The 22,472-nt window shown below is 50.9% G+C and overlaps 1 protein-coding gene across 1 annotated transcript in view; it reads right to left on the reverse strand.

Moving 5' to 3' along the window:
- LOC108961174 (collagen alpha-1(VII) chain-like) overlaps positions 1–22,472 on the reverse strand; it is a 111,803-nt gene continuing 89,331 nt past the window's right edge. The window contains 14 exon segments of the mRNA XM_050985402.1: positions 1–221; positions 1,344–1,514; positions 2,723–2,779; positions 5,591–5,745; positions 6,179–6,215; positions 7,017–7,065; positions 8,940–8,993; positions 10,533–10,610; positions 13,359–13,475; positions 14,605–14,667; positions 15,088–15,150; positions 16,453–16,506; positions 16,762–16,815; positions 18,290–18,370. Of these exon segments, the coding sequence (XP_050841359.1) occupies positions 208–221; positions 1,344–1,514; positions 2,723–2,779; positions 5,591–5,745; positions 6,179–6,215; positions 7,017–7,065; positions 8,940–8,993; positions 10,533–10,610; positions 13,359–13,475; positions 14,605–14,667; positions 15,088–15,150; positions 16,453–16,506; positions 16,762–16,815; positions 18,290–18,370 (1,047 nt within the window). The 3' untranslated portion in view covers positions 1–207.

The following is a 22,472-nucleotide window of genomic DNA, read 5'->3' on the forward strand; positions in this document are numbered from 1 at the left end:
TTTGGCTCAGGAATTCTGCCCTTCCCATCCTCCTTTTCCTGAGCATCCAGAGCTTTCCCTCTCCTCATCCCACAATGTCCAGAATTCCAGTTTTCTTCTGACGTCTTTTTTTCCACAGTCTTGGTGCTTGTTTTCCTTGTCCATCCTGGAGGTGTTGGAGCCACTCCTCCCAATCCCATGGGATTTAACTGAAGCTCTTGGAGCTGCTCATCTCCCTCTGCCTGGTTTGGGAAAAACAGGGAAGAGGGAACAATGGGAATGTTGGCTGCAGTTTGGGCTCCTTCTTGGAATTCCCAAGCTCACAGCGGCTCGGGAGTTCCCGGCACCACGGGATTGTCCCATCCCACATCCACAAAAAGCAAATATCCCAATCCTGGCTGGATCCTGGCTCTGTTTAGGATCAGCCAGGAAAAACGGGCACATGGAGGACTCAGGATCTGCCTTGGATTGGGATTCATCCCATTCCCAGTGGTTGTTTCTTCCCACAGACCGTGCTGGAGGTGAAGTTCCCTGGAAAAGGATCGGGGAGCAGGAGCTTCCCTCATTTCCTGCTGCTGCTGGGCCTGGATTTCAAGCCCTTGGAGTGATTCCCAAAATTATGGATCCGAGCCTTTAATTCCTCTCCCTTTTTGAAGTTTCCCTCAAGCCCAGAGCCGATGAAACCTCTCCAGAGATTTTTTTTAATGGAGAATGCATGGATATTTTTTCCCAAAGGTCTCCAGGCAGAGGTAATTCCCAGAGAGGAATATTTTCCTTGGGCAGCTGGGATCAGTGACTGCTCCTGCCCTGCTTGGAGCAGCGTTTGCATTCCCCGTTTTCCCTGGGATGACCTGGAGACGAGGGAAAATCCACACAAACGGATCCCAGACCCCCTGGATCAGGCAATGGGAGCCGAGCTGTGCTCCCAGGAGATTTTCCCATTGAATCCCTGGATGAGGTGAGACCCCAGGCCTGGGCAGTTAATCCAGGCCTAAACTGGTCTAGGTCAGACTTCAGGTTCTGCCCGGAGATGCCAGGCTGTGCTTGGATGGAACATTCCGGAGTTCTGAGGGCACAAATCCCCAAATCCCTGCAAAGCTTCGCTCCTTGGAAAGCACAAAAGGTGTCAAAACCATCAGGGCCTGGTGTCCAGGTGGATCCATGCCCATCCCACCCATGGAATGAGCCCAGGGGAGATGGCCAGGAGCTCCTGGGAATGATCTGGGAATGGGAAGGGAAGAAAACCCTGCAACTTCCTGGCACTTCCACCGTAAGGAAGTGGCACTGGGCAAACCCGGGATGGGATTCCTGCTCTGACCTCGCTCCTGGCTGGAAGAGGAGGAATCTGGAGGGTCCAGGCTCACCTGGGGGGCTCTGGCAGCGGCGCTGGCATTCCCGCCGGGATGGGAAGCGGTTGCTGTTCCCTCGGCAGCCCCCGAACAGGAAGGGTCGGCAGGAGTTGGTGGGGACATGGAAGTACCAGAGCAGGGAATGGTGCTGGCAGGAGCCCTCATCCATGGGCTGCAGGCACCGGGCTGCAGGAAAACACCCCACAGTTCCCATGGCTTGGGATCCACATGGGAAAACATCCCACAATTCCCACGGCTTGGATCTCAGTGGGAAAACACCCCACAGTTCCCATGGCTTGGGATCCACATGGGAAAACATCCCACAATTCCCACGGCTTGGATCTCAGTGGGAAAACACCCCACAATTCCCACGGGTTGGATTTGGGTGGGAAAACACCCCACAGTTCCCTTGAGTTGAATCCCAGTGGGAAAACACCCCACAATTCCCACAGGCTGGATCCCAGTGGGAAAACACCCCACAATTCCCTTGGGTTGGATCCCAGTGGGAAAACACCCCACAATTCTCATGGCTTGGATCCCAGTGGGAAAACACCCCACAATTCTCATGGCTTGGATCCCAGTGGGAAAACACCCCACAATTCCCATGGGTTGGATCTGGGTGGGAAAACACCCCACAATTCTCATGGCTTGGGATCCCATGGGAAAACACCCCACAGTTCCCATGGCTTGGATCCCAGTGGGAAAACACCCCACAATTCCCACAGGTCATTCCTACCCAATCCCACATTCCCCACAGGTTGGATTTGGGTGGGAAAACACACCCCACCCCCCTCCACCCCTCCTGGCTTCCCAGGGGTTGGATCCATTCTGGAAAACACCCCCCAAAAAAATGGGGATATCCAGCCCTGGATTTCCAGAGGGGACAAAGGAGGGATATCCAGCCCTGGATTCCCAGAGGGGACAAAGGAGGGAATCCAGCCCTGGATTCCCAGAGGGGACAAAAGAGGGATATCCAGCCCTGGATTCCCCGAGGGGACAAAGGGCACATCCAGCAGTGGATTCCCAGTGTGGGATGAGCTCCCACTGTGTTGCTCCATCATCCATCCCGGTGATTCCCACCATGGAGGCCCCTGACTTCTCCAAAGGGATGGTCCAACCCTGGATTCCGGGTGGGATATTTTCACAGGAATGTTTGCATCCAGGGAATTCCAGGAGGATCCTCCCGCTGTGTTTTTCTGGATCAAAGCCCCCTCCAGTTCCCTCACCACCCGCTCAGCCTCCTGGGGCAAACCCGGCTGCTTTAAGCCGAGCCCAAACTGGGTTTTAACCTCGTGTAACTCCTTCAGAGCCGCATCCCTCCATCCAAAGGCCGAGCAGCCCTTCCCACCTGGGAAGTGACTTCCCAAAATGCCACTTAATTCCCAGCTTTTCACCTGGTAATTGGCTGTCGGCTTCTCCCTGAGAGGCTCCCGCCGTCTGCAGCGCCGGGGCTGGGGGGGGGGGATAAAAAAACCAAGGAAATCACACGGAGCGAGGGCGTGCAAACAAATTATCCCTCATTTCAACAAAGCTCCTCGGAGCCTTCCGTGGCTGACGAGTTCTCCTGATAAATGTCACGGAGCAACCGGCCACGGGCGGCGCGGATCCGGCGGCAATAAAACCCTTAATGGTGTTAAACAACTCCGTGGGAAAGGTTGGGCGTTCGTCAGAGGAGAGGGAAGCGCCGGTGGCTGTTTGCGGGAGATAAATGTCAGGCTGGGGCTGGGGAGGCTCGGAAAAGCCGGGAGCGATTGGAATCTGGCGGCAACAACGCTCCGGCCGCGGAATTCTGTTAGCGCTCGTCACTTAGCAGAGGGATTGATGGGCCCTCCTGCCTCAGCCCCGGATTGTAATGGGATTGTTGGCTGCTGCCGGGATTCAATAACGCCTGGAATGTCCCGTCCGTCTGATCCCGAGCGCTGCCGCGGGATAAATCGAGTTTAGGTCCAAATGGGAGACTCTGACGTCCGGCACGGACGTGGGGATTGCTGGGGTTTGGTTCCAGGCTTGGCTGGGTTTTTTGGGATGTGGGGCCGTCATCCATGGGTGTCACTCAAAACCCTTCCCAAAGCTCTCCATCCTGGGGAATGGTGGAATCATAGAATATGAGCTTGGGATTGGATGATCCTTAAGGCCCCTTCCATCCCAAACCATTCCATGTCCCAAACTGGAAAGGGGGCTGTAAAAACCCCGGAATCCAAATCTCCTTTGGACCCCTTGGATGATCCTTAAGGCCCCTTCCATCCCAAACCATTCCATGTCCCAAACTGGAAAGGGGGCTGTAAAAACCCCAGAATCCAAATCTCTGTTGGACCCCTTGGATGATTTTTAAGGTCCCTTCCATCCCAAACCATTCCATGTCCCAAACTGGAAAGGGGGCTGTAAAAACCCAGAATTCCAATCTCTGTTGGACCCCTTGGATGATTTTTAAGGTCCCTTCCATCCCAAACCATTCCATGTCTCAAACTGGAAGGGATCAATAAAGACCATCGAGTACAACTTTCTGTTGGAATATGAGCTTGGAATTGGATGATCCTTAAGGCCTCTTCCATCCAAAACCATTCCATGTCCCAAACTGGAAAGAGGCCTGTAAAAACCCCGGGATCCAAATCCCTGCTGGACTCCCTGCCTTGGAACTGGATGATTTTTAAGGCTCCTTCCATCCCAAACCATTCCATGTCCAAACTGGAAGGTGTTGGAAGGATCCCGGAGTCCAACTCCCTCTTAGCCTGGAATCTGGAGCATTGAGACCTCGCCTAGAGGATATTTTTGGGGTGACCCAGAGGATTTAATGACAGTGTTTGATCGAGTTTAATTAAAACCCCAAACCCCCAGGTTGGAAAACCATTCCACCGCTCCATGCCCCTCATTTGGAAGAAATTCCCCAAGGACATTGCGCTTACATCCCATAATAAACCCCCACAGCTGTAAACTGCAGGACAGCAGTGTGAAGGTGACAACACTGGGGTGGAAAGGTGACAACACTGGGGTGGAAAGGTGACAACGCTGGGGTGGAAAGGTGACAACGCTGGGGTGTCTTGCTCAGTGCAATGGGAATTTTAAATTATTTTGAATTATTTCTCCAGCTGTGCCATCCATTGTACCCAGCCCTCCTCCTCCTTCTCCTCTTCCTCCTCCTCCTCCTCTTCCTCCTCCTTCTCCTCCTTTTCCTCTTCCTCCTCCTTTTCCTCTTCCTCCTCTTCCTCCTCTGTAAAAACCCTGGAATCCCAATCTCTGTTGGACCCCTTGGATGATTTTTAAGGCCCCTTCCATCCCAAACCATTCCAGGTCTCAAACTGGAAGGGATCAATAAAAACCATCGAGTCCAACTTTCTGTTGGAATATGAGCTTGGAATTGGATGATTTTTTTCCTCCTCTTCCTCCTCCTCTTCCTCCTCCTCCTCCTCTTCCTCCTCCTCCTCCTCTTCCTCCTCCTCCTTCTCCTTCTCCTCCTCCTCCTCCTCCTCCTTCTCTTCCTCTTCCTCCTCCTCCTCCTGCTGACGAACTCTGAGCACCTTCACCCGCCGAATTACAAGAAATGGTCCCAAACTCTCCCTCCCTTTTAATCCTGCCCTGAAGTTTGGATTTTGAGCTCCAGGAAGGAGGAATCCTGCCCCAAGTCACTCCACAATCCCTCAGTTTCCCCCCGTCCTGTTTTCCCTCTGTCCCACCCATCCAGGTGCAATTCCAAGCCCTGGTGAGGAGATCAGGAGGTCCATGGGTGCCTCTTGCCCTGCTCTAGGAGCAGATCTGGCTCTCCCAGGGCCCTTCCCTCCCGGAAAACACCAACAGGAACAGCTCCAGTTGTTTTTCCACGAGGGAAATCTCCTGGAAAACACGTTTTTCCATGATTTTAAGCTGTGGTTTTATCCTTTATTACGACGTTCACGAGGCCTTGGGCAGGAACAGTCCGGGATGAGGGTTTGGTCTCAGAGATGCCATTTCTGCCTGGCTGGAAGTTTGGCTGGAACTTTCCAAGGATGTGGTGGGAAAAGTGGGACAAAATCAGCCTGGAAAGGGCTGCCTCCTCCCAGCTTTTTGAAAGGAACCCTTTGGAATTCTGGGATCCCCACTGATCCCACAAATATTTGGGTTTTCCTCGCCTTCCAGGGACATGGCCTTGTGTCCCCTCCAAGAGCCCTCACTGGGAGTCCCATCCCTGCCTCATTCCTGCCCAATTCCAGGGAAAAGGATTTATCATGGAGCGCTCCAGAGGATGGATTCCGTGGTTGGAAAGATGGGAAGGAGGAGGCTGAACTCACCTGCAAGGAGTGGAGGTGGCTCCATGAAGAGCTTCACCGTGGCCTGGCCGTGAGTTGTGCCAAGCTTTTCCTCCCAATTTCCACCATTCCTGGCGTATTCCCGAGGCTGGGAATACCCTTGGAGCCGCCTGTGGACTTCAGCCACCTCCAGACCTGTGGGTTGAGGGTCACTGAGGAGGAATCTGACCCTTTGGGGTGGGCAGATCAGCTCTCCAGGCTCCCTGGACCGTTGGGTTTGAGGATTCCACGAGTCCTGGAGCTCATCCCGGGAATGGTTTGGGGTGGTGGAGCAATCCCGGGATTTTGTGGGCAGGGATTGGGATTTCTGTGGGCTCAGCTTTGAAAGGTGGGAGCCAGGAAGGGATTTGAGACTTCCAGGTGTCCCTCTGACCCCTCAGATTCCTCCCAGGAAGAGCCATCCCCCCCCAAGCCAGGATCCAGAAGCTGTTGGTGATCCAACATTTTCTGAACTGAATCCCAGAAAAAAAACCCCAACATTTATTCCTAAAAACAACTTTTCACTTGCGGTTTTGGGCTGATTTGGGGCGAGGAGAAGATCCTTTCCTGCATGAATTCCCGGCCTTTCCCTTTTCCATGGACATCCTTCCCAACTCACCTCCACAGCCTGCAGACAGAAGAGACAGGGAAGAGTTTGTTTGCTGCTTTTTTTATTTTTTATCCCCAGCATAAATTAGGATTTTCCAAGGAAATAATTATTTTTACGGATTATTTTTCATCCCTTTCCTCCCCTTCTCAAGGATCCAAATGCTTCCTAACAACTCCAGTGGTGGTGAACCTAAAAACCTTCCACATCCATAGAGAAAGCCCAGGGAATGGGGCAGGAATGTTCTGCTGGATCTCAAATAAATGGATTTCTTCAGGGCAAAAAAAGCAAGATCCCCCAAAAATTTCAGTGTTGGGATTCTGGGATAAAACCATTCCTGAATTTGGTGGGGTTATTTTTAGTTTTACTTGTTTGTTTTTTGGGTTTTTTAAAATATTATTTGGGGTTTTTTTGTGTTTTAGGGATTTTTTTGGGGTTTCTTTTGGGTTTTTGTTTTTTTTTTTTTGTGGTGCTGGTGGCGGTTATTCCCTGTGGGAGCAGAGAGTTCTGCGTGCCAAGGAATGCCACAAAAAACTGGGAATTCAAAAGTTCAGTGACCCCCCCCCAAGTGACCCAGCACCTTCCCAATCCACGAGGGAATGGGGGAAAGATTCCCTGACAAAACCAAATGGGAAGAGAGGGCGGGGTTAAGGGATAAAAATGGAGAGTTTCAGGAGGTCAGGAATCTGCAGGGCCTGGAATTCCACACTCCTGGAGAGGGGCCCCAGCTCCACCTGCTGCTGACGGTGACATTTGGGCGCGTGCTGGGGCGGAAATGGCTCCAATTTAGCTGCTGGCAGGGTCACCACGGGGCCAACTCACCACAAATCCCTCTCATTTCGCTCCTCAGCACTTCCTTCACCTCTTCCTCCTGCGCCAGAGTGGGAAAAACGGAATTTAGGGATGAATTCCAGCCCTGGCACCATCTCCCTGCTTGTGCCAGCGAGGTGGAGCCGCCTGGGGTGGGGTGCACCGAGAGCAGAGTTGGGGTGTCACCGGGAGTTGGTTTGGAGGTTGGCACCTCATTCCCTCTGGGAATTCCTGGTTTTCCTGCAGTTCCTCTGGCCACGAGGGATGGGATCCCGACCCAGGTCACACCTCAAACCTGGGCTGGCTTTCCAAGGAGCGTCCCCACCCTCCTGGCGCTGTCCCGCCGAGGTGGAGCCACCTCGTTTGGGGTGCAATGAGAGTGGAGATTTGGTGTGATGGGGAGCTCCACCCAAGTCTGGTGGCTCATTCCCTTTGGAAATTCCTGGTTTTCCTGCAGCCAGATCCTCTGGCCATAAGGAACGGGACCCCAGCCCCTGTCACCCCTCAAACCTGGGCTGGCTTTCCAAGGAGTGGATGATTTCCAAGGTCCCTTCCATCCCAACCCGTTCCATGTCCCTGACTGGAAGGGATCAGTAAAGACCACCGAGTCCAACTTTCTGTTGGAATATGAGCTTGGAATTGGATGATTTCCAAGGTCCCTTCCATCCCAACCCGTTCCATGTCCCAGACTGGAAGGGATCAGTAAAGACCACCGAGTCCAACTTTCTGTTGGAATATGAGCTTGGAATTGGATGATTTCCAAGGTCCCTTCCATCCCAAACCATTCCATGTCCCAAACTGGAAGGGATCAGTAAAGACCACCGAGTCCAACTTTCTGCTGGAATCCCTGCCTTGGAATTGGATGATTTCCAAGGTCCCCTCCATCCCAAACCGTTCCATGTCCCAGACTGGAAGGGTCTGTAAGAACCCTTGTCACCCACCAACCCATGTCACCCCTGGGCTGAGGGTCCCCACCCTCCCGGCATTGTCCCCAAAGCCACGATCTCCCAAACTTCCCTGAGCCCTGAAAAGCCACGGAGCCACCTGCCTCCAAATTATCCTCCAGGATTGCCCCTTGGGAATGTGGAACCACATCTGAGGGTTTGGAGCTGCACCTCCTCCTGCTCTCCCTGCCTCTGTCCCAGCCAACGCCGTTCCCCAGGGAATGAGACCTCCAATCTCCTGGATTGGGAGCCCATCCTTCATTCCTGGGACAGCCAGCAGCCACTGATCCCACTGGGAATCCTCCCTGTGGGATGGTCGATGTCCTGCTGGACTTCCTGGGGTCATCACCTCTTATCCTTCTTGGGGTTCCAAATTTTGGGGCATTTTCCCATGTAGGGAGCTGGAATTCTCAGCAGCCCAAATTTAGGGGATCCTTTCCCACAGCCCCCATGCTTGGAAAATTAATCCTGCTTGGAAAATTAATCCACACCCTGGGAAAATGGAAATATTGTCTCATGTCAGTCAAGTGGCAGAAAATCTGGGATGAAGGGATGTGGAGGGAGCTGCAACAGGAATTTTGTCCTGATCCATGTGGCTCAGCCCCTCCTTCTTCCTCGGGATTTGGAAGCCCAGGGCAGCAGCTTTTCCCTAAAGGCTTTGAAAACGGGGCACAACTCCCTCTCCTGCTTTTCCTTGGGCTTGGATCACCCTGGAGCACCGATCCTGTCGGACAATCAGGAGTTGGGAATCACGGCAAAGAGGGGGGAGGGAAAACCTTCCTGGTGCTTTAGGCTGGGCTTTGTAGAGCCCAGCTCTGCTCCCGCCCCGCTCTGCTGTCCCTGGCTAACACCCCAGCCTCATTTCCCAGATATTCCCAGAGCAAATCCCTTCTCAGCATTTCCCCCCTCCCCTCGGCCTCTTTGGGCTGTTTGGCCGATTTTCTCCATTTTCCCCCCGAAATGGGAAAGGATTTTGGGAGGAAGCACTCACGGAAAGGCCCGGCTCTCCCTTGGCTCCTTTCTGCCCGGCGGGACCATTTTCCCCCTGTCAAAAACACCGGGATCATTATCCCATCTCCGGAGATTGTCCCTGAAGTGCTCTGGGGATAAGTGCTCCTCAGGGATGACAGCTGGGAGGGAGATGGGTAAAAAGCCTCCCTAAAGTGTTTTCCTATAAATTTCAGGGATTTGTGAGTGGGATGGGTAAAAAGCCTCCCTAAAGAGTTTTCCTATAAATTTCAGGGATTTGTGAGTGGCTCAGAGGGCTGACAGGCACGGCCTCATCCATGTGTCCATCAGATCCCAGATTTTTTGGGAGCTCTGCTCCATCCCGACAACATTCTTTAAAAACAGGAGCTGAGGGCTAGCAGCTCCTTCCCAAGCCTGGCATCCTGATCCTGGGATAATTAACAACTTGACATCCTGATGGCTTGCAATTATCTCTCCATGGAGAGGTCAAATCAGGATCTCCCAAACTTCCCTGAGCTCTGAGAAGCCATGGAGCCACCTGCATCCAAATTATCCCCCAGGATTGTCCCTTGGGAAGGGGCTGTGGAACCACATCTGGTGATTTGGAGCTGCACCTCCTCCTGTTCATTAAAAACAGGAGCTGAGGGCCAGCGGCTCCTTCCCAAGCCTGGCATCCTGATCCTGGGATAATTAACAACTCAGTGTCCTGATCACTTGCAATTATCTCTCCATGGAGAGGTCAGATCTTCCCCTGAAGAGATGGGAAAGGAGGGGAGGAAAGGGGATGGAAAACCTCCAGAGGGACACGAGGTGGGAGATGAAATCCGTGGATCAAGCCAGGTTTGTTTTCCAGCAGGAAGAGGTGGAAAATAAACATGGAGAGGTTCTGGCCTGCACAGAATCTTTGGGAATCAAGCAGAAGATTCAAAACTGGAGCTGCAATTCCAGTGCTGGAAAGGTGGAAAAACCAGGAGATGTTGAGCTTTGTCAACAAGGGATAAAAAAGCCCTGACAAATTTTCCGCTCAGAACTGCTGGAAACTGGATTTGTGGATTAAGGGCGCTTCAAAATATTGAAGGACAGGGAGCACAAGAAGGATGATCCCAATTAAAGCCGGGAGGATCATTTTTCTCAATCCATGCTCACTTCCAGTGCCAGGAAAAATCACATTATCCACCAGCAGCACATGGAGTTAAAGCAGTGCCACTCCTGACCCTCAGCTCCCTCGGGATTTTGGGATTTGCGGGGTGTAGGGGCTGACCCCGAACCGGCTGGGATTGGGATCCAAAGCTCTGGTTGGAATTCTCTGCTGAGCATTAATTGTGCATTAATTACCCTGCACTGGTTATTGGTTGATCCCTGCTCTGCCTCGGGCATGTGCTGATCCAAAGTTTGATCTTTTCCCAAAGGAATCTTCCCCCCAGCTGGAGACAACTCCAGGGTTGGGAATTTGGGCAGCACTGCCCGTGTCCAGGGCCTGGAATTTGGGATTCCAATGGCTCAGCTCTCGTTGGAAGATCTGGAGAGCTGAGAAACGAACCCTGGAAGGTCCAAGGCTCATCCAAACCCGGTTTGGAATTTTGGGAACCCCCCCCTGGATCATTCCCATACTGACCACTTCTCCTTTTGGCCCATCCGTGCCCGGGGGTCCCTGGAGGCAGAGCTGGGATCTCCCTCTTTTCCCTGGTGGACCCTGGGCAGGAAAAGGAGAGTTCTGTCAGCACTTCCAGAGGTATCCCACATTTCTTTGGGATTTTCCCCCCAAAAAAACCCAACCTGGGATGGGAATCTGCTCTGGAATTGTTTTTCCCCTCTCTCCCAACCCCACAAGCCATTCCTGGAGCTTCTCCTTTAATTCCAGGAGAAGCCAGGGAGCGGTGTGGGTGGAAAGAGTGGCACCTCGCAGCCTCTCTTTAATCAGTGTCCAAAAAAAAAGCCATTTATTATCCCAGACAGGCTTTTCTGGGCTCTCTAATAACATCAAAAATTCCAGCCTTTTTAAATATCCATGAGGGAATCTTGTACTTTCGGCTCCCTCCTCCCTCCTGTGATTCCTTTGATTTATTTTTCATGGCAAGGCACAGCCTGGGGAGCAAGAGAAGGGAGAATAATTTTGTTTCCATGGGCTGGAGTGGGATTTAATCCATATTTTATTGTTCTGGAAGGACCTTTTCCCACCTTCTTCCTATAACCACCCTTCAAAATTCCTTTTAAAGATCCCCATCACACTTCCAGCCTCCTTATTCAGTGACTTCAAGCTCTTCTTTTTAAGGGAGACGCCGATTTCCAGACGGTGTTTTCCTGGGAAAATTCAGCTTCCATAAGGCAAATTGGCAGGGAGAAAATCCAAGTGTCTTTGGGGGGAAAAAAATTAAAATTTAGGATTTTAAAAAATCCTAAATTTAAAGCCGACTTTGTGGTAAAGGAGTTGATTCAGGACATCTGGTGCCACAAACAAAAAAAAAATTATTGGGAATTTCTGGATGTGGGTTGAGTTCATCCTTTCTTCTTGCCTTAAATCCCTTTTTTTTTTTTTGGGAATTCCATGGGATCCCACATTTTTTGTCTTTCTGAAGAGCAGCCTCGTGTTCTGATCAACACCTCCCGTTCCAGATTTTGGTATTGCAGTTTTTAATGACTTAATTAATTAAAACATTAATTTTCAGGCGGGATTTGCCCAAATCCCACCAATATTTGATCCTGCTGGAGATGACGGGGTGTAAGAGTTGTCCATGGATATCAGCTTGGGAAAAAAGTAGGGAAATTCTGCTGGAGTGAGGTGGAATAGAGATTTTTTGGTGACCCATCCATGTCAGAATTCCTGTCAAGATCTGTGGGACAAGGAGACTTTGGAGATCCAGGAGGTTGGATCTGCTGAGATCCAGACTCACTCCGATTTTCCCAGAAAATTGGGGATTGTCCCAAATTCCATCCTCCAAAATCCAAATTCCTGCTGTCGTTGCCAGGAATCGAGCAGATAAAATTTGGTTTTCCAGGTTATTTTCTTCCAACTTTTCCTTGATTCTTGGATCTTCCAGGTAATTTTTGTGCTCTTCAATCCAAGCCTGAAACTCTCCCAGCAAAACCGCGGAGGGAATTTTCACTCCCAGCCTTTTTTCACTTGGGAAAGTCATTTATTTCTCAGAGCTGTCTGAAGAAAACTTCCAGGGCAGGGTGATCCTGCTCATCGATGGAATTAACATCTCATTTCCCAGGATTTTTTTTTTTTCCCTAGGTTTCTAAAGGTGCCCAGCGTGGCCGGAATGCAAAAACATTCATTAGGATCGGGAGCTGAGAGCCGGCGGCTCCTTCCCGAGGTTGGCACCCTGATCCCGGGATAATGAACCACTTGGGGAACTGATAATTCCTGGGAATTATCTCTCCATGGAGAGGTCAGATCTGCCCTGAAGAGAGGGAAAGGAGGAGGGGAGGAGAGGGAAAATGTCCGGAGGGAAAGGAATTGGGAGAGGGAATCCGTGGATCGAGATTCCTGGAAGAGGGAATATGGGAGAGCTTGGGAGAGGGGGACATTGGGGACATTGGGGACATTGGGGACACTTCAGGGGTGTTCGTGCACATCAGGGTGTCCAGGAGTTGATCCCTGTGGGATTTGGGATCTGTGGGATTCCTGTGGGGTTTGGGACCTGAGGGATTCAGGATCTGTGAATCCCTGTGGGATTCAGGACCTGCTGGGATTCCTGTGGGATTCAGGATCTGTGGGGTTTGGGACTTCTGGGATTCAGGACCTGCTGGGATTCCTGTGGGATTCAGGATCTGTGAGGTTTGGGACTTCTGGGATTCCAGACCTGCAGGGTTCAGGATCTGTGGGATTCCTGTGGGATTTCTGTGGGATTCAGGATCTGTGGGATTTCTGTGGGATTCAGGACCTGCTGGGATTGAGGACTTGTGGGATTCAGGACCTGTGGAGTTTAGGATCTGCTGGGATTCCTGTGGGATTCAGAACCTGTGGAGTTTGGGACCTGTGGGATTCAGGACCTGTGGGAATCAGGGCCTCCTGGGATTCCCGTGGGATTGAGGACCTGTGAGTTTCCTGCTGGATTCAGGACCTGTGGGATTCCTGTGGGATTCAGAATCTGTGGAATTCAGGACCTGTGGAATTAAGGATCTGTGGGACTGAGGATCTGTGGGATTCCTGTGGGATTCGGGACTGTGGGGTTGAGGACCTGTGGAATTCAGGATCTGTGAATCCTGTGGGATTCAGGACCTGCTGGGATTCCTGTGGGATCCAGGATCTGTGGTTTCCTGTTGGATTCAGGATCTGTGGGATTCCCGTGGGACTCAGGATCTGTGGTATTTGGGATTTTTAGGATTCAGGATTTGTGGGATTTGGGAGCTGCTGGGATTGAGGACCTATGGGGTTCCTGTAGGATTCCTGTGGGATTCCCGTGGGATTCCCATGGGATTGGGGACCTGAGCTCACCTGTGGGCCTGGCTCTCCCTGTGGCCCTCGAGGTCCAGCTGCTCCGGCCCCTCCAGGCTTCCCAGGCCATCCCGCTTGTCCCTTGAATCCTCCCAGTCCAGGAACTCCCTTGGCTCCCTGGGAATCACAGGGATTTTAGGGATGGGGCAGCCCAACCCCATCCAAACACTTCCATGGCCTTGGGAATACGGGAACACCTCCCACATTCCGTGGTGTGGGAGCTTTGCTCTCCACCTTTCCTTGTCCAGAAGGTGCTTGGTGACTTGGATTTTCCATCCAGCTGGAATCCCGAAATTCCCAGCTCACCTAAACAGAGCCCTTTCACTTGGAAAAACGAGGAAAGAGGAAAATCCCAAACCCACAAATTTCACCTTCACCACTGAGCTTTCTCCCGGAGCTGCTGGAACAGGAAACATTCCCATGAAACCCAGCAGAAGGAAAAATCCAACAATTCCCAGCAGCGGTGGGAAACAAATCCGTGGGAGAGGAGAGGGCCAGGAGGGGAAGGGAAGGAGAATTCCCTGGGAATGATCTCCAAGCCACCAACCAGAGACTTCAGGAGGTGTTTGACCATCAGGGAATGGGGAACAGATTTGTTGTCCATAAAATCCTTGAAGATCCCAAATCCATGGGAGGCCGGAATGCGGGAAGGGCCTGGAAAATGCCAAGAGATTTGATGGAGGCTGCTGAGATTTTGTTTGGTTTTTTCTCCTTAAAAATTTACTCTCTTGGCAGAAATCCCAATTTTTTTTTTTTTCCCCTTATGGCACAGTACAAACTTAGAAGTGTTTCAGGAAATTAGGGAATGCTGAGAAGGAAGACTGGTGGGGAGTGATCCAGGTGGGAATTCCTCAAGGAGATGGGAACAGAACTCGGGACCAGCTTGGAGACCTTTCCCATTTCCCATGCCAAGTGTCCACAGCCTGATCCACTTTTATCCCAGGGATTTACCCTGGGAATGGTGGTGGAATAACTCTTCCAGTGACTCCCAGCCCCTCTGGATGGCTTCTCCTCACACCAGATTGGCTCCTCCTGGGATTTTGTCCATGCACAGAGGGGAATTTCAGGAGACCTCTCTCTCTCTCCTGCCCTTTTCCAACTGCATTCCCAACCCTAAAATTCCAGCCAGTCGACATTTCCCCTCTGGAAAGGGCACCAGTGATGTGGGAAATGTTAAATTTTGTCACCTGCACCTGATGGGATGTGGGATTTATTCCTTGGGAATGGCAGCGTGCTCGGCACCAACCTTTTCTCCTTTCTCCCCAGGAATTCCCGAGGCGCCGTCGTTCCCCGAGGCTCCTGGCTGGCCCTGGAAGGAGCCAAGGTAAAATCATGGCTGACACGGGCTTGGAAAGGCTGGGATTTTGGGAATTAACTGGTTTTTCCTTGGATTAGAGCTGAGTGTCACCTCAGTCTGGGAGCTGGTGGTATTCCAGGAGAGGGAAAATTCCCGTTAAAATGGAAAAGAGCCTGTGGAGCATCGGGATTGGGATGGATGAACTCAGCTGAGGAGGTGAGTAAAGATCCCAATCCCAACATCCAGGAATCCTCACCCAATCCATGCTGGGTTGTGGGAACAGACCCAGGAAAACCCAATTTATGCCCTGTGGAAGAAATGGGCATTTTCCAGAGGTGGATTTGGGGAAACTTCTGGGAAAACTCTCGTGGGATGACCTTTATTGACCCTTCCCAAAGCATTCCATGGTCCTGTGATGGTTCAGATCCTCACCTTTGGTCCACGCTGTCCATTCGATCCCGGAATTCCCGGCTTTCCAGGACTGCCAACCTCTCCCTGTGGATGGAAAAGCAGCGGAGGGGCTGTGAGGACAAAGAACCCCCAAAACCACCAGGAAAACTCTGGAAAAGCAAGGAAAGGGATAACCCAGGGATGACACCCCGAGATGAAGTCTCACCTCAGCCCAGAAATTTTCAGAGCACTGAAATTTAACTGATAACGAATGAGACCAATTAACAAACGGGCACTAATTTAGCTCATTACCAAGATAATTGGGACTCCTTAAAACTGGAGATTATCCCAACTCCAAGCTCACCGGGAGGGAAGTAGGTGGGGAACTCCCCAGATAAAAAAAACCCAGGTGCGAAACGGAGCGGGGCTGATGAATCCAAACGTTCGTAACAACAATAATAAAAATAAAATTAATTTTAAAAATGATTACGACCACAACAACAACAACAACAACAACATCATTGCCTCTGTCACCAGCAGCTCCCATTCCTCTTATCAAGCTTCCCAACCCCTCCATAAAAAGCCCATTAAGGCTCATTGGATGTTGTTTACTGATAAGGAACTAATGGTGATGATAAGAGCCCGGCACCAATTTAGACCTGAGCCCAGGCCGTTGCTAAGCCACGGATCAGGAGGGATTTGGGCTGGGTTTAGTTTCGTTTTTAACCCTTGATTATCCCAAAGTTCCCTGCAAGACAAAACCTCCTGATCCATGATTCCCTGCTCTCCACAGGCCTTCCAAGAAGGGTTTTCCCACAAAAATGGGGTGGATTCCTCTGGATTCCTGGATCAGGAGGGATTTGGGCTGGGTTTAGTTGGATTTTTAACCCTAGATTATCCTGCAAGCCTTTAAGCTTCCTGATCCATGATTCCCTGCTCTCCATAGGCCTTCCAAGAGGGATTTTCCCACAGAAATGGGGTGGGTTCCTCAGGATTCCTGGATCAGGAGGGATTTGGGCTGGGTTTAGTTGGATTTTTAACCCTAGATTATCCCAAAGTTCCCTGCCAGCCTTAAAGCTTCCCGATCCATGATTCCCTGCTCTCCATAGGCCTTCCAAGAAGGATTTTCCCACAAAAATGGGGTGGATTCCTCAGGAGTTCTGATCAGGAAGGATTTGGGCTGGGTTTAATTTTGTTTTTTACCCTTGATTATCCCAAAGTTCCCTGCCAGCCTTAAAGCTTCCCGATCCATGATTCCCTGCTCTCCACAGGCCTTCCAGGAGGGATTTTCCCCCAGAAACGGAGTGGATTCCTCAGGGTTCCACGCATGAAGCTTTCCTGGGAATGGGTGGGCAGCAGTTTGGGAATGAGGAGCTGGAGCAGGGAGGGAAGCCGGGCTTGGCTCACCTTGGCACCTTTGGCTCCGGGAGCGCCGATCCGGCCTGGAAGCCCCCGCAAGCCCTGGGAATGAAGGAGATCACAGGGAATGAGGGCAGGGGAGGAATTCTGGGGCTGCTGGAAGCTCCTTCCCAACCTCTGCTCATCCCAGCCTTTATTTCCCGGGATCATGGAGTGGTTGAGGTTGGAAGGAGCTCTGGAGAACGTTTCTCCAGCTCCCAATCCAAGCAGTGCCATCCAAAGCTGTTCCAGAACGTTCCCAGGGATTTTGGGTGTCTCCAGGGATGGGGATTTCCCAGGATCTCCTCCATGTCCTACCTTTGTCCCTTTCTGCCCGGTGTCTCCAGTGGTCCCAGGGTCACCTTTCCCTCCCTACGTGGGAAAAAAGGACAAAGGAGATGGATTTTCAGGAATAACGGGCCAAAATCCCAACTGTGCGCCGGAAGATTTTTTGGGAGCCTCCCTGTCGTGAGGGAGCTGATCCCAGGAATTCCATGAGGGATTTAGTGAAGGATTCCTTGGTTTCCTGCTCTCCCCCAGGCAGAGAGGGACTTGGGATGTGAAGGGAATTGAAATCTGGGTGTTGGAAAGAAACAGAGGAAAATTCGGGCTGGGAAATGTGGGATAAATAAGAAATTTTGGGATATGGATGTGCTGGGAGCTGGAGGAGGAGAACTCCTAAAAACCAAGCCAGGATGTGCAGTGGAGACTCTTCCAGGATTTGGGAAAGACCCTGAGGAAGGCCCTGAGGCCTTTAGGGGGTGGGAAGGGAAAGAAATGTGGGATCTGGGAAGGCACAAAAGGAATGTGGGATCTGGGAAGGCACTAAAGGAATGTGGGATCTGGGAAGGCACAAAAGGAATGTGGGATCTGGGAAGGCACAAAAGGAATGTGGGAACTGGGAAGGCAGAGAAGAATGTGGGATCTGGGAAGGAGCAGACAGGAATGTGGGATCTGGGAAGGAGCAGACAGAATGTGGGATCCAGGAAGGCCGAAGCAACAGGAGGATCAGGGCCTAAGATGGGATCCAGGAAAGCACAGACAGAATGTGGGATTTGGGAAGGCACAGAGAGGAATGTGGGATCCAGGAAAGCACCAAAAGGAATGTGGGATGTGGGAAGGCACAGAGAGGAATGTGGGATTTGGGAAGGAGGGGACAGGAATGTGGGATTTGGGAAGGAGCAGACAGGAATGTGAGATCTGGGAAGGAGCAGACAGAATGTGAGATCTGGGAAGGCCCAAAAGGAATGTGGGATCCAGGAAAGCACAGACAGGAATGTTGGATTTGGGAAGGAGCAGACAGGAATGTGGGATCTGGGAAGGCACAGACCAGGATGTGAGATGCAGGAAGGCACAAAAGGAATGTGGGGTCCAGGAAGGAGCAAAAGGAATGTGGGATTTGGGAAAGCACAGAGAGGAATGTGGGATCCGGGAAAGAGCAGACAGAATATGGGAAGGCCCAAAAGGAATGTGAGATCCCAGAAAGCACAGAGAGGAATGTGGGATTGGGAAAGCACAGAGAGGAATGTGGGATTTGGGAAAGCACAGACAGGAATGTGGGATCTGGAAAGCACAGAGAGGAATGTGGGATCTGGAAAAGCACAGAGAGGAATGTGGGATTTGGGAAAGCACAGACAGGAATGTGGGATGTGGGAAGGAGCAGACAGGAATGTGGGATTTGGGAAAGCACAGACAGGAATGTGGGATGTGGGAAAGCACAGACAGGAATGTGGGGTTTGGGAAAGCACAGACAGGAATGTGGGATTTGGGAAAGCACAGACAGGAATGTGGGATTTGGGAAAGCACAGACTGTGGGATCCACATTCCAAACAATCCCGCCACTCACCGGCTTCCCCTTCTGTCCCTGCAGGCCTCTGTCACCCTTGGCTCCCTTGATCCCGTTCTTCCCATCCAATCCTGCCGCACCCTGCCAGAAAGTTGGGAAAAATTCATCCCAGAGCCTGGTTTTTTTTTTCAGGGAAGAGGGATGGGAACAGTCCAGGGTGGAATTCCAGCTGTGGGATCCGTCAATCCGAGGGCAGGAGCTCCCCCAGGAGCAGCCCCAAGGCCCGAGGTTGGGATTTCTCTCCCATTCCTCACCCCAATTCCATGGATTGCAAATCCCTGGCAAGTGAAACCTGGGGGGGGGGGATGAATTTGGGATCCCAGCTGGGTCATTCCAGGCAAGGAGGTTTGGGCTTGGGAATGGGAACAGGGATTTAAGGAATGATTTAAGGGAGCAGCAGATTTTTTGGAATTTCTTGGCTTTTGGAGCCACATCCAGCACTGGGAGCTGATTTCATGGAGTCTCCCATTGTTGTGGCAGCAAATAAAGCTGCTAAAAATCCTCTTTTTTTTTTAATTTTTAAATTTTAATTTTTTTTTCCCCAAGGTTGTTGCAGTCTCCTCATCCATCCTGGCCAATTTGGATGGCATTTCCCAGCACCTGGATGTGAAGGAAAAATTGGATTTATCCCCACTTGAGCCCCTCTCAGGGGAGAATGAATTGGCTGCCTGAGCACATCAGGAGCCGGACAAGTGGAATTCTCCGCTTGGAATTTGTTTGCTGTGGTTTTTTTTTGTTGGAAGGAAACAAATTCTTTAGGATTAAAAAGAAAAAAATCAGAATTGTGTGCCAGGGACTCCCTGGATCAGGGGAAATCCTTGTTCCTCCATCTTCCAGGCACAGACCAATCCTTGTTGGTCCCTATTTATGGACACAATCAATAGAAAATTCCATCTGGGGAGGTAAATAAACCATAAAACCCCGGGAAAATGGGAATATTCCTGTTTGCTGGGACGGATTGGAGGGCAATAAACCATTTGTGTGATGGTTGAATCCCACAGATCCGGGATACCTTCAAGTGCCTGGAGTTCTGAAGGAGCTGGGAGCTGGGATCAGACCAGGAATGGCTCAAAAATCTTCTTTTTGTGCACTGAAAAACCTGACTTTAATTAGAGCTCCCCTAATTTAATTTCATTTTAATTTAATTTAAGCTTTAATACTTCTCTTCATTATCCCAGATATCTCCAGTGCCAGGTTTTCCTTGTTTTCCTGCCCAACCCATCCTCCTGCTTTCCATGGGATCCTCCTCTTCCTGAGAGAATCCCAGATGGATTTAGGGAAAGTTAAACTCATTTAAGGATATGCTGAAGGAAAGCTGGGTCTAAGCCTGGCCTAACTAGTCCAGGCAGCATCAATAAGATTTAGACCTGGGTTTTATCTCTCCCTAAGTGGTTTCCTGCTGGAGAGATTTTGGAATGTGGATTGGAATGTTTAAAATCATGAGGATGTGCTGGAAAGCTGGGTCTAAGCCTGGCCTACTTAGTCCAGGCAGTATCAATAAGATTTAGACCCGGGTTTTATCTCTCCATGAGTGGTGTCCTGCTTATCCTGGGCTGGAGAGATTTTGGAATGTGGAATGGAATGTTTAAAATCATGAGGATGTGCTGGAAAGCTGGGTCTAAGCCTGGCCTAACTAGTCCAGAACACACAAATAAGATTTAGACCTGGGTTTTATCTCTCCCTAAGTGGTTTCCTGCTGGAGAGATTTTGGAATGTGGATTGGAAGGTTTAAAATCGGGATTGGACATGGCCTGGAAGGGAAGGTGATGGAGCTGATGCTTTCCCAGCACAGGGAAAAGATGGGAATGAAAAGAGGAAAGAATTGGAGGAATTTAAAGAGGAAAAAAAAAAATAAAAAAAAAGAAGAAAATGGGAAGAAGCCAAATGGAAATTTGTTCCCTCGGATTTCCACCCCGGTGTCGTGCCAGGGAAGTCAAGGCCGGACAATAAATGGGAGCAAATTAAAATTTAAATGGCAATTTAAAGGCAATTACTGCAGGAATACTGGAAACAGAGCCCAGCTCTTTGGATTTGGGATTCAAACCTTGCTGGAACTGCGCTGCCAACGCCACGCAGAGAGGCTGAGTCACCAAGCTGTGACGCAGAGAAACCTCGGATCCTCCCGGGCAAAAACTCCCGCGGAGCTGCAGGGCTGGAGGCAGGGAGGAGCCAGGGAGGAGCTGGGAATGAGCAGGGAGAGGCTGGAATCCATGGGGATGCTCCCCAGAAAGGATGGAGCCCTTTGAAGGCACAGATCAAAAAGGGGGATGAATTCCCAAACTTCTCCTGAAAGGTTTTGTGACGGTGATCACCGGGGTCCCAGGATGAGGGAAGGGATGGGAAAGCTGACTCCATGCTCAGAAGGCTGATTTATTATTTTATGATCTATATTATATTAAAACTGCACCAAAAGAACAGAAGGAAGGATTCCATCAGAAGGCTGGCTGAGAATAGAAAAGGAATGAATGACAAAGGTTTGTCTGTGCCCCAGCCAGTCTGGACAGCTGGGCTGGGATTGGCCATGGATGAGAAACAACCAGGTGAGCCCAATCCCAGATCCACCTGCTGCATCCCACAGCAGCAGAGAATCCTTGGGCACAGTTTGTTCCTGAGGCCTCTCAGCTCCTCAGGAGGGAAAATCCCAAAGGATTTTTCATAAAACATGTTGGGGACAAGGTTTTCCACCTCCTGGGCTCCCGCTCCTCCATGTTTTGTGGGATGATGGGAATGGAATCTCCACCCCGGAGCTCCAGCCGTGGTTTCAGCCCTTCCCTGCTGGGTTTTGGTTGGGTTTATTTGCTGCAGTTTGGAGCTCCCAAAATTTGGTGTTTGGGGTGGGAATTGCCCGGTTTGGTGGGAAATCTCCTTGGTGGGGGTTTGGAATGAGAGGGTCTGGAAGGGAATGATCCAACCTTCCGTATTTTAGGGTTCTGCGTGATCCCAGTTTTCCTGGGACACTTAATATCCATCACGAACTCAAATTCCTGCTTATCAACCATTCCCACTCCTGCTGAACCCCGAGTCTGGTGCATTCCAGGGGTTCAGAATCCCTGGAAAACCAAAACAGGGAGCAAGAAACGAGGGAAAAATGCCCTAAAACCCAGAGTTTTGGGGAGAACAAGGGGTTAACCCGTGGCTATTTTAATGCACAATCACAGGGAATAAAGGAGAGGAGCTGGAAGCCGGAGTCCATGATCCAAATGACGAGTTAATGGGAATAAGAGGCAGCAATTGGAACATAAAAGAGGGAAGCGAGGCAGGAACAGCAAAATAAAAAGGGAGCAGAGCTCTTAGAGGAGAGGGGGAAGGAGGAGGAGGCGCCTGGGATATCAAAACCGAGCCCGTGCGTGAAGCCAAGAGGATCCATTGAAATTTTCCCGGGAATAATTGCAGGGAGAAGACACAAATGCTGTCACAGCTCGGCTGGGAACTTCCATGGGTCGGAAAACCGGGAGAGGGAATGGACGAGGGCGCCGAAATCGCCGCCAGGGAATTCAGCAGGAGCAGCAATTGTGGGCAATTTGTGGGAATAAAAGATGGGATTGGAGGGAAATGAAGGGAAATGAGGAGCACGAGGCTCTACCTGGAAGATTTGGTGTTGGATCCGGGCAGGATGGGAGTGCTGTCCTCGGGAAAAGAGGATTTGGGGAATGAGGAACAGCTCGGGAATAACTCAGGGAAGGAATAATCAAAGTGGGAGCAGTTAGGAAATGAAGTGGGAGATTAATTCCCATCAGGATCCTCCCTCAGGTGCCTGAATGGATGGGAATGATGGGTGAGAATTCCCTAAATCTTCCAATAAAAGCAGTGGGAAGTGAACCTGGCAGAGGTGGCGCCAGGTGGGATGGATTCCAGAATTTATCATGGATCCCCCAGCAGCATCCCAGCTCGGATCTGGCTTTTGCAATTTTGGGAATGTGGTGAGGGATCAAATCCCAGCTTTGCCCTGCACCAGCAGAATCCCAGGATATTCCCAAAAGGAAAATTTGCTGGGATGGTGGATGGCAGGACACCACTCTGTGGGAGTTATTATCCCCAAAATCCAAGGAAAACCAGGATGCTGGGATCCCTTTGCACTCAGCAACCTTTGCTCCATTCCTGGGTGGATTCACCCCATGGAGCCAGTTGATCCCTACAAAACAATTCCATAAAAATCCTCAATCCAACACCAGCAGTGCTGATC

Source organism: Serinus canaria, chromosome 1A, assembly GCF_022539315.1.
Source record: "Serinus canaria isolate serCan28SL12 chromosome 1A, serCan2020, whole genome shotgun sequence".
Classification (NCBI taxonomy): Eukaryota; Metazoa; Chordata; class Aves; order Passeriformes; family Fringillidae; genus Serinus; species Serinus canaria.